The 19,888-nt window shown below is 36.6% G+C and overlaps 1 protein-coding gene across 1 annotated transcript in view; it reads right to left on the bottom strand.

Annotated features, from left to right (window-relative positions):
- Positions 1 to 19,888, bottom strand: part of LOC150074985 (very-long-chain 3-oxoacyl-CoA reductase-like) — a 229,000-nt gene that overhangs the window by 108,882 nt on the left and 100,230 nt on the right. The window contains exon 6 of the mRNA XM_090389237.1: positions 18,234 to 18,278. Within this exon, the coding sequence (XP_090245363.1) occupies positions 18,234 to 18,278 (45 nt within the window). The remainder of the gene's footprint in view (positions 1 to 18,233; positions 18,279 to 19,888) is intronic.

Here is a 19,888-nt window from a genome sequence, read left to right as displayed (position 1 = left end):
GAAGTTGATTAACTCTATGCCAGATCGTTGCAGGGCTGTAATTGCAGCTCAAGGAGGAACAACAAAATATTGAGGACTTATAGTACATAATACTATTACGTTAACTTGTCATTTCAGTTTGTAGATATAAATGCAATAAAATGTATGTTTGGTTGTCATGATTGCCATTTGCATGTTTTTCATATTTCCATTAATTATGCATTTTATTCTTTGGGAAGATATTTATGGCAATTAGGTATATCAGGTGCAGCCTTTTTATTGGATTTCATTCATAAGAGATATCCCATATAGAGATATCCCATATGTTAGATGGGATATATATCCCATCTAACAAATGAATTTCAAACATTTCTGCAACCGACAATGCAAAACACATTATTTGCCAAATTCACAAGTGATGCAGTTTTTTTGTCTGCCACTGTAGATTACCATTTTCAATTCACTAAAAACAAGCTAAAAATTGGCTTTTCATAATTAAAACATAAAGGCATGTCTAACAGATGCCATTTGAGTGTCTTTGTTTACTTTGAAGGCATTACTCAACTTACTCACCAGCTGAAGATAAATTTTAATATTAATCCTTCCATCATCCTTTCTGATTTAAATTTGTCCCCATGTGTTTATCATGTATATACTGTGTTTATTGTAGTTATTTAAAGTTTAACATTTGAACAGTTATATTAAACTTTACTGTAAAATTTAACAATACTTCTACCTAATTTATCAGATCTTGTTGAAATAGCATAGCCTGATTGCTGTCAACCACCCTGGCAAAACTGTATCATCGACAAACTAAGTTATTACACTTGATATATAGAAAAACCCCAAACACAAGAGGTATTAGAATCTATAGTACTTAGAACCATGCATGGGCTGAAGGCTGAGAAGATATTTGTTGACATAGACTTGGACTTCTGAAGACTGCAATTTTCAGGAAACACTTATGAAGGAAGGTTGTTCCAGGAAACCAAAGTTGAATGGATAAATGAGGAAGAAGAAGGAAAAGTTGATTCTGTGAATTTAAAGTTGGACAGTAAAAGGATGTTGACTGGTTGTGGCATGCATTCAGACTGCTTTGGAAGAGAGTGGGGGGGGAGATCATAGAAGCCAGTTCAGAAGACCAGTGCCCATTGAAGTATCTACAGAATGTCTATGAAACAAAGAGTGGAGAGACTGTTAGATATGAGTCATTAATTGACCTAACTACCCTCTTTTGAATGGAATCTAGAAGCCTGAGAGAGGTTTTGGGGGCACCACCTGAGATTTGGAACAATATACCATGGTAGGTCAGATTTGCGACTTGTACAGAGTGAACAGCTGTTTGGAAGAAAAGTAATGCTGACAGCAAAAGAAAAAACTCAGTTTTAGTTGTAGAGGAAGCAATATTTGTAATGTGCTTATGACAAAAAGAGATTAGAAGTCAGGGTAATCCCCAATAGAGATATATGATATTGCCAAAAAATCAATTTTTTTTAATTTATTTATTAGTAAGTGACCCCTAGCCAGAAACTGGCAACTCCACTATATACATATATATTATATACAGATAATATACACATTCATATGATATACAGAAATATAAATTGTGGCACAAGGAACCACAGGACAAGCACATGGCACAATGAGCCACATGACATCATTTAACTACCAGGTCAATTACACTGTTTATTTCAGCATCTTTAACTTTTACACAGAACTCATATCAATAATCTATAAGCCTTCTATTGTTCATTCCTCAAGTTCAAGCAGCACTAATCTTCTCTGGAAAAATTTCTTGTAAAATTTTTGAAAAGCTGGGAAATCTTCCTGAGTTTTAATTAATTGAACCTAATTGTCCTCAGTCAGGTGAGCAAGATTGGTAATCGCAATATTTGTAACGGGCCTAGCAAATAAAAATTCATTTCTGAGATCCAAATACTCAGGACAATAATATAAAACATGACACCATGTCTTCAGAACTATGCAGTGAAACTGCAACCTTTCCAAAACCACCAGCTCATTCAGCTTTGCTAAAAATGGGCCATGATGGTAAATAAAATAAAACATTATTTGTAAATTTGGCACAATCCATTTTTATGGTTGTGAGTTAGCCCATCTATGATTTTGAGTTAGCCCATCTATGATTTTGAGTTAGCCATTTATGATTCCAAAAGAGTCATTAAGATATCTAAGATTCGCTTGGCCTCATTCTTAGGATCATTAACCAAATCCAACTCAAGATCACGAATAATAAAAGGAATTCCACGTCAAATGTTGAAAGTCATTACTCTGTAAATCAGAAAGAGGTCTATTGGCATTTTCCTTGCGACAATCTGTAGGGCATCAGTAGAGACAGTTCTACAAACTAGAGCCATCTTCAGGAGCATCATCCCCTAAATGGAATGCAGTTTTCTTATATATTTTTTAAGATTAACACAGTTTAACCAAGCTGAGATACCATAAGAAACAATAGGAAAGAAAACAGTCATAAAGAAGAGATAGTGCCCTACCCCTAATACCCCACTCCCTCCTAGTAATTCTTGCTATTATGTTAACAAATTTTACAACCTTTTCAGATGGAAAATTGATATAGATATTGAATCAAAGACCTCTGTCACTGAAGACTCCAAGATATTTAATATTCTTAAATGGACTTTAAACTTTCACAACCAATCAGCACATGGGTTTCTCTACAAACAGATAGGTTCCCATTTAGCAATAATATTTTTGTTTTTGACCCAGATATTGTTAATTTATGGAAGTTACACCAAGAATTCAGATCTTTTATTATTTCATTAGATCGTAGTTCAATTTGTAGCAGTGAAGAGCCTTCAACTAAAATTACCTGGTCATCCGCATATGGAATCACATGAACATGACTATATGAGGAGTTACTCAGGGAGGGGAATGCCAGAGGTGAATTAAAACTCTGGCAGTGAACTAAATGATTTTGAAATAACTGAGAGCAAAGTGGAGGAGAAATTGTTGAAGATAAAAATAAGAAAGGCACCTGGGGTGGGCGGGATCTATCCAGTTATATTAAAGGAGGCAGCAAAGGAAGGAAGCAAACCCTAAGCCATAATTATGAGAGCTTCCTTGGACTCAGGGGAGGTACCCATAGACTGGAGATGTGTAAATGTGACCCCAATTCACAAAGGAGGATCAAAGGGCGACACAAGTAATTGCAGACCTGTTAGCTTAACTTCTGTTCCAGGGAAATTAATGGAGGCACTCGTTAAAGAAACACTGCACAATCATCTAGACAAGACTTCAGTTATAGCTCGGACACAGCATGTGTTTGTTAAGGTGAAGTCTTGTCTGACCAATCTGATTGGATACAATGATGTGGTCACAAAGGAACTGAAACAGGTAATAATTTTATAATCATATATTTGAATCTTAGAAAGGCTTTTGATATTGTTGCACATGGAAGACTTCAGCACAAATTGGAGCAGTGTGGCATTCAAGGCAAATTGCTGCTATGGATATAGGAATGGTTGAGTGGGAGAAGACAGAGAGTGGTATTAATGGGCACTGCTCTTTGTGAACTAAGTTATTAGTGGAGTCCCTCAGGATTCAGTGTTGGATCCATTGTTGTTTTCTGCATTTATTATTGATATTGATGATGGTAGGCTTAATGTCCAAGTTTGCAGAGATTACAAAGGTCAGCAGGGTTTTTAATAACACTAATGACAGTATGCTGCTGCAACAGGATCTAGAAAAGTTGAGCAGATGGGCTTAGAGGTGGCAACTGAAGTTTAACAACATTGACAAATGTAATGTACTGCATATGGGAAGCAGTAACTACAGCGTAACATATCAACTGTGTGGGACTACACTGACAGTGGTAGAGAATGAAAAGGACCTGGGGTAATTGTGCAGGAACATGAAGTTTTCTGAGCAGTGCAGACAGTCTGCAAGAGTAGCTCATGGTGTCTTGTCAATGATATACAGGAATTTTTCTAGCAGGGATAAGGTGGTGATTATCCTCTTGTATAAGGCAATGGTCAGGCCACACCTTGATTACTGTATACAGGTCTGGAGGCCTCATTTTAAGAAGGATATACAGCTGCTAGAATGAATACAGAGAAGGGCAACAACATTAGTGAATGGAACAAAGGGTTGCTCTTACAAAGAAAGGCTTCAGTTTTGCAAATTAGTGTCTCGAGACTAGGCACCTGTGAGGTGATCTGATTGAGGTGTATAAAGCCTTGAGTAGTTTGAGAATGCTCAATGCTGATGGGATTCTTCCTCTTGCTCAGAATAATTGCCTGAGAGGACATAAATTCAAATTGAGGAAAGACGGTTGTAGGATAGATGTGCGGAAGTTTGCCTTTAGTCGGCGGGTGGTTGATTGCTGGAACAAACTTCCACCTGTTGTTGTAGAAGTTGATAGCTTAAATAGATTCAAGGCATAACTAGACAAACATTTAGAGCGAGTGGATGGGTGAAATGAGAAGGGGTTTTTTTTTTTTTTTTTGGCTGATGCTATATAAGCTTGCTTTATTGCATCATGCTAATGCTAATAATCCTTTCGTAACCAATCCTCTAATGCCAATTTCCACATTAGTGGCCCAAAAACAGATCCTTGCCGACATCCTCAATCTAGTTACCAAATTCGAACCATAAAAGATCTTTCCTTAAAATAATTCATTGTGACACTATAAAGCTGATGGGAGCATTTTTCAAAGCAAAGCATCAATAACACACTGTCCCAAGAGATATTATCAAAAGCCCCTTCAAAATCAATGAAAATGCCAAGAACATATTTTGCATTTGAATCTCTAATCAATTTAACCAAAGATTTTAAAGTATCCTCTATACCATGACCAATAGTAAAGCCATATTGTTTATTTGAAAGCCACAAATTTTCTTGCATATACAGGCAGCCCCCTTATAACACGGTACTTCTACAACACGGTTTCGCTCTAACATGACTGACTAAGTGCAAAAATCCTCGTAGAACATGGTACTTGAATAACACGGTTTTGCTCTAACATGGTTAGAGAATTGTGGCAACCTTGCATAACAAAATAACACAGTATTTTTGAGCTTCTGTGTGAGGGAAAACTCTGCCATTATGTTGGATGTAATTTTTCAACATTTCCATTCTTTTTTTGTGAATCCCCACTTTTGACTCGCTAATCTTTATACAAAGGGGGGGGGGAAATACAGTTGGTCATCGACTTACGACCGACTTCTGTTCTGACTGACCGGTCGTAAGTCGATCTGGTCGTATGTCGGCCATATATTTATTAACAGTATTTTTTAACCTTTCTAATCTTTTTATCATCTTTATAATTTATTTTTATAATCTTTTAAATTTTTATCATCTTTAATTTATTTTTATAATCTTTTAAATTTTTATCATCTTTAATTTATTTTTATAATCTTTTAAATTTTTATCATCTTTTATTTTTCATTTTAAATACAGCAATGTTTTTATCTTTTACTTAGCGATACTGTACTAGGCGTAGAAATGAAGGTATCTCTCTCTATGAGCTTAAATTCAAACGTTCTCTACATTTTAATTGGTTTATTATTCGTACTGTTTATAAAAAAAACAAAAACTACAATCTATAATTATATTGTACATAATGTGAAAAATAATACTGTGCATAATGTACTGTAAACACTAAAATTAATGTAAAAATTAATACAAATGAAATTTACAAAATCAATTTTTAATCTTTGCTTGTGCTGGGTTGTGCATCGTCAGGGTCATGTTCTTGGGTTGAGGTAGGAGATGTTTATTTATAGAGACATATGCAAAGCAAATCTTTTTTTTAAAACGCTTAAACCACCCAGTACTAGCCTGAAAATCTTCAGCGTAATCGTCTCCGGCGCGTGATTTTAAACTCCGAAAAACAAACTTCTAGCCTTTGCTTGCACTGTGTGAAGGCTCATGGGTGTATTTTTTTTTTGTATTAAATCTTCCATCCACATAAATAACAGTTTCTCCATTTCATGGATGGGTTCCTGTCATTGTTTGGTTAAAACTGTAGACATAATAGGTGCAGTATCGTCGATACCATGGAATGTGATAATTTCAAGTCATGTGCTATCGTATTCACTTTCTTTCCGCTTTCATACTGCTGGATAATTTTCGTTTTACACTCTGAATCAATAGTTTTCCTTGACTTCTTAGCTGACGTATATGTAGATGAAGACATTTTCCTTTTACTAAACATATTATGCGTATTTCAGTGGAATTTTAATTAATACACCACACGCAACAGATGCTTAATAGCGACTGGGTGTATGTGAGAGAGAGAGAGAGAGAGCGACTGAGTGTATGTGCCTGGTGCTGTCCTCAGGCCTCCCGTCATCGACGTGCCTCCTCACCTGGGTTATGGGTGTCCTCAGTAGTGATTTCCTGATTTATTATTAATTATATATATTTTTTTTGTGGTCGTAAGTGCGGCCGGTCGTAAGTCGAGTAGGTCGTAAGTCGACGACCAAGTGTATGTGAAATTTCCATATTTTACTTTGTTGAGAAATCCCTGTGTTAGGTTGTGATGTTGAACTTGTGGAAAAATCAAAGTTTTATCACTATTGGATAACGTGCCAGGCCATACAAAAGATTGTCATCCAAAAGTTGAAGTAATGTTCCTTCCACCTAGTGGAAGGAACCTAGTACAACTTCTATTATATATACCTTTGAAATTCATTACATCAGAAAATCATTCTTACAATGGATTTTGGCAAAAATTGAATCCGAATTGAATTGATGGGAAATTGAAGTGATGGAGGCATAGAAACATTTTTTAATTGTGGACTGTATTGGAATCGTAGCTTTATCGCTCAAGGAAGTAAAACTGTCAACAATAAATGCTTGTTGGAAAAATGTATGGCCAGAGCCAATTCATGGTCGAACCGGCAGAAAATGGAAATCGCTGCAAATAGTAGAACTTGCTAAGTCAATAGGAGGGGAAGGAGGGGATGATATGACTACTGAATCCTCATGGGTTGCACAGTTGGTAGAATCGGTGTCATCACCACACCGGGTGGAAAAGACCTGAGTTCGAATCCCGTTGATAATGGGAGGAATTTTTATGGGTTTTCTTTTCACAACGTGGCTGAGTTATCTGTCTCAGGCGAGGACAGCATGGTTTTCCCTCCTGGAAAATTGAGTTTTTCGTCCAGAAAAATTGAAAATCAATCTCAGAACACACAACAGGATAGCCTTAGTTGCCGATGCTACTAAAAAAAATTAAATAAAGATATTACTGAAGACGTTCAAGAATTATTGGTAGAAAAAGAGGCTGGTGAAGTGGATTTGTTGGTGGAAATGGCATATTACAGTCTTATTTGTTTAATTCAGATTCTTCGACTGAAAGGATCCCAAAGTTCAAAAGGAGGCTTCAAAAACTTGGTTCCATACGATGAAGTTTACAAAGGTCTATCAAGCAAAAGCAAACAAACCTAGATTTCGTGAAGATACACGAAATCTAGAATGGTGTATTTTTATTAATTTTGTTAACAAAATGGTGTATTTTTGTTAGCTCTTGGAACATAATCCCCCCCACTCCCCTTTTGCACTGGTTCTTAGTCCCATATAACACAGTTTCACTCTACACAAGATTTTATAAGCACCTAACTACTGTGTTATACGAGGGTTACCTGTATTACAATATTTGCTGTGAAAGCATGCATTCATAGACCTTGCCCAAACCTGGAAGAAGCACAATTGGACAATAAGAAGTGGGCTCAGTTTTAGGCTTTTCAGGTGACTTCAAAATGATCTTAAGAAGAGCATCCTTCCAAAGCAAGGGAAAAATTCATTCAAGCAGACATTTGTTGAAAACCAGAAGATGCTCAGGAAACAGTAGGACCTGTAGGACATCAATCCAATAAAGATCCGTGTTTGTTTATCAAGAAACTTTTTAACTCTACAGGATATTTCCAAGATCCAGTTAATTCCCTTCAACGAGGTCTATACCAGGACACCTATTATTACAAATTTTGTTAACAGCTGAATTAAGATCTTTCACTGAAAATGGTTCCTCTTGAATATTGCTAACACAACCACAATCTAACTGATCAGTACTATCAGAATACTCCACCTCCTCCATATGATGATGAGATCCATTGACTAGGTAATCAAGTATTACATTAATACTGCCAAGCCAATCTACAGTTTCAGTCTCCACAATGCATAGAACTTATCATATCCCCAGATGGCCTTAATTTGTGTAAACACAACTTATAAACAATGTCCCCCATGGATCCTCATTACCAGCTATTTGCACTAAGTTTTTCCGTGCATCGAATTTCCTTTTAGCTATTAAATGGGTATATTTTCTTTTGATCAATTGATACTCAGTTTTCAACCTAGCAGTAAATTCTTTATTATCCCACAATTTCTGACGTTGGAACTTCTTACATGCCCTGTTGACCTCCCTCTGGAGATCAGTAAGGTCAGAGGACCACCACTGCACCAGAGCATGTTTCCTTTGCTTTAATTTCATTGACTCCCTTCAGGCATCAAATAACTTCTGTTGTAATAATTGAACCAAATCAAGTGCATTAATCCTATTCAACTCAGCTAACGACATTTCACCAAAAATTGTTAGGACAATTTTTGGTGAAATAAGTTGTAATGCATGAGGCACAAAGTAATTGCTCTGTGATCGCTGTTAATCCAATCTGGTTTAACTTGCCAATTAGATATGAAATTGAAGGCCGTACAATGGTTAACTTCACCATAGGTTCACCATTAATAGTCCAAAATGTCGGTTCATTACCAGGCTTATTAATGATCTCAAATTTAGATGAGGATATCAGCTCTTCCAATAACCTGCCTCTGGCATCCATAAATCTAGAATCATATAATCGCTTTTCTGCTTTTCAATCTGAATAACGTTTCTCCAAATAGCTAAGAGAGCAATGAAGGTCCGCATCAGGCTGACAATACATAGATATAATGAAAAATTGTCCCCAACTAGCTTCAATACCAACACAGACTGCATGCAATGCACATAAGGAATCAATTCTGATCACAACCAGATCAGAGCTGAAAATTAATATAGCAGCCCTTAATTTGTCATACTTCTTTGAGACAACTCTAATAGAGATGGGATATCCAGTTATCCAGCTGACCTCTATAAACATAAGGTTCCTTAACACAGACAATGTCAATCCTTTCACGTTCACCAACTAATCTTAGTTCATCTGCTACAGATCTTGCACACTACGCATTAATTTGGAGAACCTTAAGTTCGCCGTACATATTATTTCTATGGGTAAGAGTGCTATTGCTCATTACCGTAAAGTGCAGAATACGTTCTTTCCTTAGTAACTTTCAGTGCAAATATGTATTCAGGACACTTCTTATCTCTAACTGAATGAGCAATAGACCTATTTTTTGCACTACAATTGGAACAGCACTGAGGTTTGTTTTTATTTTTACAGAATTTAAAATTATAGCCCATCACACCATAATGATTGCAAACTGAGGTATCACTTCTACATGTCTTAGAAGTGTGCAAATACCTTTGACAATTACAAAAAATGGTAACCAAATGAAATTCCTTAAACCTGTAAGGACATCAATCAAATAAAGATCTGTGTTTGTTTATCAAGAAACTTTTTAACTCTACAGGATATTTCCAAGATGCAGTTAAATCCATTTTTGTTTTTGTTTTCATTAGAAAAACGTATTTTCACCTCATCATCTCTGCACAGACCTATATGTATTAGGTTCCCCTCTTATCTATACTTCTGTACTGTATCTATGAGGTTTCTTTCATATAACTCATTAAGTAGATCTTTATTTATGTCCTTAATTACACCATATAATATTATTTTTAAACCAGGTTTCTTAGGCTTAGTGATATTCAATCTCAATTTCTTTATGAGGTCATTTGTCCTAATATCCTCAAGCTCTTTGTTAGTCTCAATCGCAATACTCTTATCAGGTAGTCTTCGCATTCTCCTAATTTGTACCCTTTTAAACGAATTTTCCATGATTTTAGCGACTGCTTTTTCTACATCCATGCTAGACTTAAATTTAGAATCATGCTCAGGCCTCATCAGAAGTATATTATTTGAACTAACATTATTTCTAAGCCCATTATTGCTGTCATAATTAGTTATGTTATCCTTCCTGTTTTCCTTAACACCATTTTTAATAACCTCACTGTATACCTTACCAGTACACGTAAAACCTGTAATTATTGCAATGTATTCAGTTAGTGATCCCCACTAAACATCTATTTCTCTCTTTCAAGCATTCATTATCTTTTCCCAATTTCAAGGCCAAACTTTACAGATAATCCCTTCTAGCCAATATTTGAAAGATAGGATCATTACTGATTCCATGTTCTTTAGCAAATAAAAATTCCTCTAACTTTCTTCTCATACAAGTCATGACAACATTAATTGGTTCATTATGAAAATCATTAAGCGCTTGTTTCTGCTTATTTTGGTTATTCAGTCCATCTCTATCAAACAACTGTGAATCTATTAAATCTGGTTCATAATCCAGTTCATTTTCTACTAAATCTTGTTACTGATATCCAGAAGCGTGTGAAGCATACTGATGTTTGTCAGCGCCAATGTTGACAGAATTATTAAAATTGTCAATATCCTCAACTTGATTCATATATTTACTGTCAATGTTTTAAGTCCATTTCGATATTCCTGTTCACATGTCTCATTTCTTCATCATTATCCTTAAAACTTTTATTTCATTTAATACATTAGTCAAATTTTTCTTATGTTTATTGCCCTCTTTTCTCTCCTTCTCAAACAGATTTACTACCTTAACCGAATCATAGAGGAGTGCCCACAGAGAGTTCTGTGGGCACTCCTCTATTATTATACTTTCAGCTTAGTGTAATCATAAATTACAAAACTGTGTAAAATGGCAAAACATTTTTATGTTCAAATTTATATTATAATAATATGACTGTAAAACAACATACATAGCAATATCAACATGAACAATGTTGTTCTAATACATTAATCATACCAATTACTTTTATATGATTAACATGTGGCAGAGTGTACACTATTAGTGACAACTTGTCCGTTACTTAAGGTTCTATGATGAATAGGTTCCATTAAAAACAAGATGTTCTTAACATAATAGCACTTGTTAAACTGATATTACGGAATACAATACAAATCTTTCACTTTTTGTCATGTTAACTGATATGATTTTAATTTATGATGAGGTTTATAAGAATTCCACCATGCTGACATCAAAAAATTTTCAACTCAACAAGTACTAAACATTAAAAGTTTAGTGATATAAACAAGTTAGAAAAACAGGTACACTGAAACCACTGAGTAAATACTAATAGAGAAATTTTTCAATACACTAATTGTTAAAGAGCAAATACTTCGTGCTGTTGAACTATCTTTTATCTTTCATCCTGGAAACCTAGTATCAGTACTAGGTTTCCAGGATGCATAAATATCTCATCTCTCCAAAGCTGCTGACTTTTGAAAAACTGAAGTTTGGATAACTGCAAGCAGGAGGGAAACAGGACATTTGTTTTTTTCACCAAAACAAGAAAAAACAGGAGGAGATTTTTAAAGTCCACACTGTACTAGAAATTATATTTCAGTGAGAGCAAAGGACTGTTCATTAATTTGGTATGCTTTCAATCGTTAGCTTACCTAGGATTTTTCTGTGTATAGATTTTTGTTTGGACTATCTGTTAGACAACTGATTATAACTGATCAATGATACTATTGCAAACATTACCCCTTTTCAGAAATGTGGTAAAGTTTTGTTTATAAAAATAGTATTGCTATTTAGGATTGGTTGTCAACAGCATTTCCAAAATTTCATCAAAATAAAATCTGAACTCAGTTTCCCTTCCCAACACCTCGATGAATATTCTCTCACACTCAGATTGTTGTCAGACTGTCTAATAGATTAAGAGTAACTGCTAGGAGAGGTGAAAGTGATTCTTGCACTTCTTCTATTGGAATGAGCAGCAGCCTGGAAAACAAGAGGCAGGGTATTTCAGAGACTGCTAGGAGTCATTGCAGTACAAGTAAACACATGGGTTGTGTTAGGGTAACTAAGAATAGGAACATGTGCATGTATACTTGCATGTACACCAATGCTAGGAGTTTGGTAAATAAATTTGATGAATTTGAAGTATTGCTCAAAACATCAAAGGCAGATATTGTTGGGATATCAGAGACGTGGTGTCACACAGATATAAGGAAGGCAGAACTGGAATTTGAGGAATACAATGAGTACAGGAAGGATAGACAGGACAGGAAGGGAGGAGGGGTTATGCTATTAGTTAAGAAACACATAAAAACCAAGGAAGTGAAGCCAGTTAACATCGCTGGACAGTGCAGTGTCGAGTCACTTTGGTGTGACATAAGCATTGGGAGATCAAAATTGAGAGTAGGAGTGTGTTATAAGCCTAATGACTCTGATGAGTATAATAAGAAACTGTACAGGGAAATAGAGTGAGCCAGTAAATCAGACAGTCTTATCATGTGGGATTTTAATTTCCCAGATATTGACTGGAATTTGTGGGTTGGTCACACACACAGTAGCAAGGCTTTTATGGATTTATTGGATGATTTTTTTCTACATCAGCATGTTCGGGAGGCAACTAGAAGGGGTAATACTCTTGATCTGATTATCAGTAGTGATTCTTCATGCATTAAGAATCTGCAGATAAAGGAATCACTAGGTGGCAGTGATCACAATGTGCTCAAGTGGGATTTACTCAAAGAGGTAACTACCATCAGGGGTAAAGGTAAGGTTTTTTGCTTTCGTAAAAGTGACTACGGAGGTCTGACACAGTATTTAAATTCTATATGGTGGGCCAACTGATGATGTTACCAACAGCAAATTCAAAATGGGAAGAATTCAAAGAATTAATCTTGGAAGCTACTAGGCTTTACATACCAACTAAGAAATATTTTTCAAGGTTTAGGCCAAATGGATGTCAGCTGAACTAATGAGACATGTGGCAGAGAAGAAAAATGAATGGGATACATATAAAATAATGGGTGACATGGAAGCCTGTGATAGATATAAGCTGGTCTGTAACCAAGTCACAAAGGAGATTAGGCAGGCAAAGGCTTTACCTATATAAACTCTAGAAGGAATGAATCAGATGGGTCCACTGGATATTGATGGTTCAACTGTTGATGATCCTGCTCAGACTGCTAACAAACTAAACAAGTATTCTGCATCTACATTCACACATGAGAAGTTATTCAGGAGGGGAATGAGTTAAACTCTGGCAGTGAGCTAGATGATTTTGTAATAACTGAGAGGAAAGTGGAGGAGAAATTGTTGAAGATAAACATAAAAAAGGCACCTGGGGTGAATGAGATCTATCCAGTTATATCAAAAGAGGCAGCAAAGGAAGTAAGCAAACCCTTAGCCACAATTATGAGAGCTTCTTTGGACTCAGGGGAGGTACCCATGGACTTCAGATGTGCAAATTTGACCCCAATTCACAAAGGAGAATCAAAGGGCAACACAAGTAATTTAACTATACATTTTTTGGCTTTAATTTTTATATGTCTTTTTGTAATTTTGACTTTAGCCTTTCAGGTTTAGGTTTTTCCTTCTTTGAAAATTATGGTTTCCCTGCATCCATCTCTTCTTTGGTAAAGATCTTAAGTATAGACTCATCTTGTTCATTTTTATCTCCTATTTCCATCTGATTTGTTTTTTTTTTTTTTGTTCTACACTATTCTGCTTTCTTTACTATTTTTCTTTAAATTCTTAGCACTGGGTGGAATAGAGACTGGTGTGATGATCATTTGTTTTAGTTATTTTGGTTGGGTGCTCTGAGTAACTCTCAGGGCCCTATTTAATAAGATTAAATAAGATTATTAATCTTATTAAATCGTATCTTATTAAATTTCATTGTCAATTGAATTGTACTTTTTTAACTAAATAAATATAGCAACCTAGTTATTACATACATAACATCATCAATTAATACATATAAGTTGACAGGGAGGGGATAAGAAAGTCATATAATCTAACTTGGAGATAATATTCGATACCGAAATACATATATATAGTGTTATAACTGCATTGGGATATAGGTTTAGGGTTATATTTTGTATTGGAATTTTATTGAACTTGTATAGAAATCATGACTCAGACCAGAGCAGCAAAGCAAAAGGCTCAAACTAGTGGAAGTTCTGTGGCTCAGGGTAGAACTGAGGGGAAGGGGGGGCGGTTGTCCTCTGAATCACAGTCTATTGAAATGCACTGCTTGTTTGATGTTTGTGGAGCAATCAGGAATGGGTCATGATATTGCCAAGGGGAATTTCTTTGTGTGTGCGTGATGTAAGAAGTGTTAGGAAATCAGGCGACAACTCAGCGTTGTTATGAGCCTGCATTAGCATTAGTAGAGGCATATGATGCAAGAAAGCAAGCTTATGTTCCACCATTCTAGATTTCATGTATCTTCTTCTCTCTTTGAAAAATCAGTAATCTGGGTTTTGTTTACTTTTGCTTGATAAATCTTTGTGAATTTCATCGTATGGAACTAAGCATTTTTGAAGCTCCCTTTTGAACTTAGGGCTTGTTTCATTCAAGAATCTGCATTCAGAAAATAAGATTCTAATTGCTCGGATAACTTTATGCCTTACTCTATGCTTTTTAATGTAAAATTTGGAAGTTTTAAGAATTTTCATTTGCGATATCATCATCATCTGAATTGATTTTACCTCTGATGCCATTTGCACAAAATCCACTATGCTGGCTTATTTTTCTGCCAGTAATTCTTGAACACCTTCAGTAATCGTATAATTTTTATTTTTTAGGAGCATCGGCGACTAAGGCCATGTTAGTGTGTGTATATTGTCTATAAATTGCGTGTGTCCTGAGGTTGATTTTCTGTTTTGCTGGACAAAAAACCTGAGTTTCTGGGGGGAAAAAAACCATGTTGCCTAAGTCCAACTAACTCAGCCACGTGAAAAAGACCCATAAAAATTCCTCCCTTCATCAACAGGATTCGAACTCGGGTCTTTTCCAGCCGGTGTGGAGAGGAGGGCGATTCTATCAACTATGCTACCCACAAGGGCTTCAATAGTCAATATCATCAAAACCTTTCCCTCCCTCCTACCGGCGTAGCAAGTTCTACTATCGCAGATTCCATTTTCTGCCCAATCAATCATATTTCCTGAATGAACTGACTCTGGCCATACATTTTTCCACACACATTTAACATTAACAGTTTTACTTCTTTCAGCGATAAAGCTATGATTCTGATACAGTCCACAATTGAGAAATGTTTCCATGCTTCCATTACCTCAATAGATTTGGAATCAATTTTTTCCAAAATCCATTGTAACGATTTTCTGATGGAACGAGTTTTAAAGGTCGATATAATGCCTTGATGGCTAAATGAAAGTTGTATTAACCCAGTACAACTGTGGCGGTAGGAACATAACTTCAATGTTTGGATGACTTAAATCTTTTGGATGGCCTGGTGTGCTATCCAATAGTAATAAAACTTTGAAACCTAGATTTTTCCACAAGTTCAACAAGTATAAGTTCAATAGCACAGAATGTAACATGGGAATTTCCCAACAAAATAAAATACAGGGATTTCTCAATTTTTTTTTTTTTTACTAGCGAGTCAAAAAAGAGTGGAAACATTGAAAAATTACATCCAACATAATAGCAGAGTTTTCCCCCACAAAAGCTCAAAAATACTGTTATCCGAGGTTTACTGAAATTCTCTAACCATGTTAGAGAATTTCAGTAAACCGTGTTATATAAGTAGCGTGTTGTGCGAGGATTGCCGCAATTTATCAATCATGTTAGAGCAAAACCATGTAGAAGTACTGTGTTATACAGGGGTTGCCTAAATAATATAAGCACATATATACAGGGTGATTCACTACCAGTGCAACAAACTTGCAGGAGGTGTAGGGGGCACAAAGAGAAATCGGAATCACATAGCATTGCAGGGTCCGAAATGCCTTCGTCATGCAGTATAGGACGTTGAACGGGAGGTCACGTGAACAGCGATCCTGCTGGAAGTCAGCATTTGCGAACCGTTTCTGTTGAAGAAACCAAGTAGCAAAAGTCCTCCGGAGCGGATAATCCGCAGGCTCCAATGATTGGACGCGTTGCAGATGGTATGAACTCATTTGGTTTGTTGACAGTATCCTCCATACAGTGGATTGGGAAATACCCAATCGTTGGCTTATCGTTCAAGTACTCGTACTGCCTTCTGCAAGACGTAGGACATTCTCCTCATTGTCTGGCGTCCTCGTCGTTCGCTCTCGATTCATGGTACCTCTCGTGAAACAACCAGTCTCACGTAACCTTCTGTGCACACGTGCAAAAATCGTATGATGAGGAGCACACCTGTGCGGGAAACGTTCCTGGTACAGGTGCAGAGCGGCGCGCCCGTTACAGTCCGCACCTCCATACACGAGGTGCATGTCGGCCAGTTCAATGTTTGAATACTCGTCCATCCTACTGCCTCAGGAACCGGTTCGGAAATGCTGACTTCCAGTGGGATCGCTGTTCACGCGACCTCGGGTTCAACGTCCCTACCACATGACGAAGGCATTTCGAACCCTGCAATGCTATGTGATTCCGATTCATCTTTGTGCCCCCTACACCTCCTGCAAGTTTGTCGCACTGGTAGTGAATCACCCTGTATATGCAGGGGTCCATAAACTTTTTTTCGATTTTTGAAGAGGTCCGTAGATCGCAATAGTTTGGGAGCCACTGAGCTAGTGGATTTGGATGGAAGATCAATTGTGTAGATTCCATGCCCATATCCTGCTGGACCAAGGAACATAAATCAGGCTGACAGAGGTGCAGCTATTGTGTTTGGGTTGATTAGAATACATTTCAGATTTCTGAACTCATTGCAAGGACTACAATCAATAAATAGGGGTATGCTTTCAATAATCCTCTTAATAGTTAGTGCTTTCAACATACATCAATTATGAAAGTGCACAAAATTGATTATTCTTTTTGATGTTACATGATTATCACCATTCTTATTGTGATATGCCAAATTAACTATTCCTTAACCCCTGGCAACTTGCCATGACGGAAATAAAGATTTATTTATTTATTCTGTGGTACCGTGCCTCCGCAGCCGAGTGGTCAGGAGTGGGAGTGCAGTAGCACACGCTCTTCAAGTAGACCGGGGTTCAAGCCCCTGACTGCTGAATACGGTCGATCTGCCAACCCGCACTGGACCAGCGTGGCAGATTATGGTCCATTTCCCTCAGCATGAATTGTTGAGGAGGCTTCCATCCTGCAGTGGGTTGATAATGGCTGCACTTTACCTTTTTTACCATTACAAATCAGCTTACAACAGTTACATGTAAGAGCCCAATACAATTTTCTGTTAACCTCTTTGTATTTATATATATATATATCTGCATTCAGCTGGAAATTACATTCAGAAATGCTTATAATTTTCAAACTATACCCTTGACTCAAATGGCTTTTCTTACCACAGAACCCCAAGGTTCTTTGCGCCTAGCACTAGCAGCAGCTTTTATACAATTTTATAACTTGCTGTTTTATCTGTAAAACTTGTACAAATTCTTGTCTTGCACCCAATATTAGGTTACAGATGTATTAATATTGTTGGCTGTTATTTTATTTTCAGTGTTAGAAAAATATATGATACTAAACAAAATAATATTCATCTATTCTCAAACATTTCTCTTTTATCAATGATGCTATTTTGGAACAGATTTTTTAAATTAGTCTAATCATTAACACTTATATATAGCAACTGCAAAAACAATTTATTCACTGAAAGTATTGCTTCAGTGAACACAGACAGTAATCTGCTGCTTTCAGTATGTGATGAGGTTTTGAACTGCCAATAAAATTTTTTCATTGGGCAGTGGAGGATTAAGATATATTTCTGCAAACCTATTTAAAAAACAGAATGCCTACTAGCCATTGATAAGTGTGTGGAAATTTGTACATTTATGCCCATATAAAAAATAAAATAAGTTGGAGTCATCCCATTAAGATATTAATATATAGCAACTTCTAGTTCCTCATAAAAAATATATGTTGTGACTGGAATATGGGAGAAAGAATAAAATTGGAAAAGTCAGCGTGTATGCTACTGAGAGAAATACAAAAAAAAAGAATCTTTATTCCCGTCACAACAGGGGATAAAAAGGGTTCAAAAGCAGAAAACAGAAATTATAGCTACTTTCAACTTGAGAATATGCATCATAAACTTACATAAAAATTATGCCAAAGATTGGCCAGCATAATTTTAAAGAAAACTTTTTATACTCACCTTGGTGCAGGAAATTATGTTCGCATTAATCAAGTCATCAATCAGCTAAGAAAATCAATGATATATTAATACAATTTTATACAAATTAATAACATAATTTCTTATAATTATTTATTTAATTATTTCTTATCATTAAATATTTATTTATCATTATATAATATAATTATTATCCAATATAATTATTATACACTGATGAGCCAAAACATTATGACCACCTACCAAACATGATGTATGTTGGTCCTCCACATGCAGCCAAAACAGCTCATACCTGGCAAGGCATGGATGCTACAAAATTTCTAAATGTGTCTTGTGGTATCTGGTACCAACACGTAACCAGCGGATCCTTTAACTCCTGTAAGGACCACGGTTGAGATGCCACAGATTGGAGTTGCTGTTCTAACACAAACCATGTATGTTCGATGGGATTGATGTCTAGGGAATTTGGAGGCCAAGGCAATACCTGGAAGTCTTCCTCATGTTCCGCGAACCAGTCTCGAACAATCCAGGTGATGTGGCATTATCCTGCTGAAAGACGGCAACACCAGAGGAAAAGACCGCTGCCATGAAAGTGTGTACCTGGTCAGCAATGATGTTGAGGTAGCTGGTAGACCTCAGAGTGCCCGGCACATGGATGACCGGACCTAGGGAATCCCAGCAGAACGTCGCCCAAAGCATGACACTGCCACCACCAGCTTGTTTTCATCCCACGGTGCATCCAGGTGCCATCATTTCCTCAGGTAAATGATGCATACGTACCCAGCCATCCACATGGTGCAACAGGAAACATGATTCGTTAGACCAGACGGCCTTCTTCCAATCACTCAAGGTCCAGTTTCAATGCTCGCGTGCCCGTTCTTGGCACTGTCGCTAGTGAACCGTGGTTAGCATGAGCACTCAGAGCGGCCTGCGGCCCCATTTTCAGCATTGTTCGATGTACAGTGTGTTGTGACACATTACTCGCGTCACCAGCATTCCATTTACTGGCAAGTTGCGCCACAGTCACCCTTCTGTTGTCATATATACCATCTGCGAGAGCCTTCGCTCACCTTGAGCATCGATGAGGCATGGTCGTCCACCTTGCTGGTGGTTCGTGGGTTATCTTTCCTCAGATCACTTTCGGTAGGTCTAACCACAGCTGACCGCGAGCACCCCACCAGACCTGCCGTTTCGGATATGCTCTGACCCAGTCGTCTTGCCATTACAATTTGGCCTTTGTCAAACTCGCCTAAGTCCACTGCCTTTCCCATCTCAAGAACAAGAGTAACACTGATTAACGGAGCTCAGTACCATGTCCCAACCGGCGCATGTTCACCTGCAGTTGCTTCGATTTGCATAACAACTCACTGGTCATAATGTTTTGGCTCATCGGTGTATAATATAATATTATATAGTTTTGTAATATTATATATTTAATAATTTATAAATAAATATTTATTTAATGATTTCTTATAATTACTCATTATTTAATTATTTAGAATAGTTATCTTTAAATGAAAAAGTACTGAAATCAGCTAGAACAGATATCAACACACTTATCTGAAGGTCAAAATTAAACTACAATAAACTCTTAATATTAATGGAAATTATAGTAAATAATAATAATACAAAAAACTATTAAATCACATGCAAATGTTCAGTAAGTTTATTGAAATGGT

This window comes from Mastigoproctus giganteus, chromosome 14 (assembly GCF_048544385.1).
Source record: "Mastigoproctus giganteus isolate SK-2022 chromosome 14, ASM4854438v1, whole genome shotgun sequence".
NCBI classification, from domain to species: domain Eukaryota; kingdom Metazoa; phylum Arthropoda; class Arachnida; order Uropygi; family Thelyphonidae; genus Mastigoproctus; species Mastigoproctus giganteus.
This window is presented reverse-complemented; position numbering and strand designations above follow the sequence as displayed.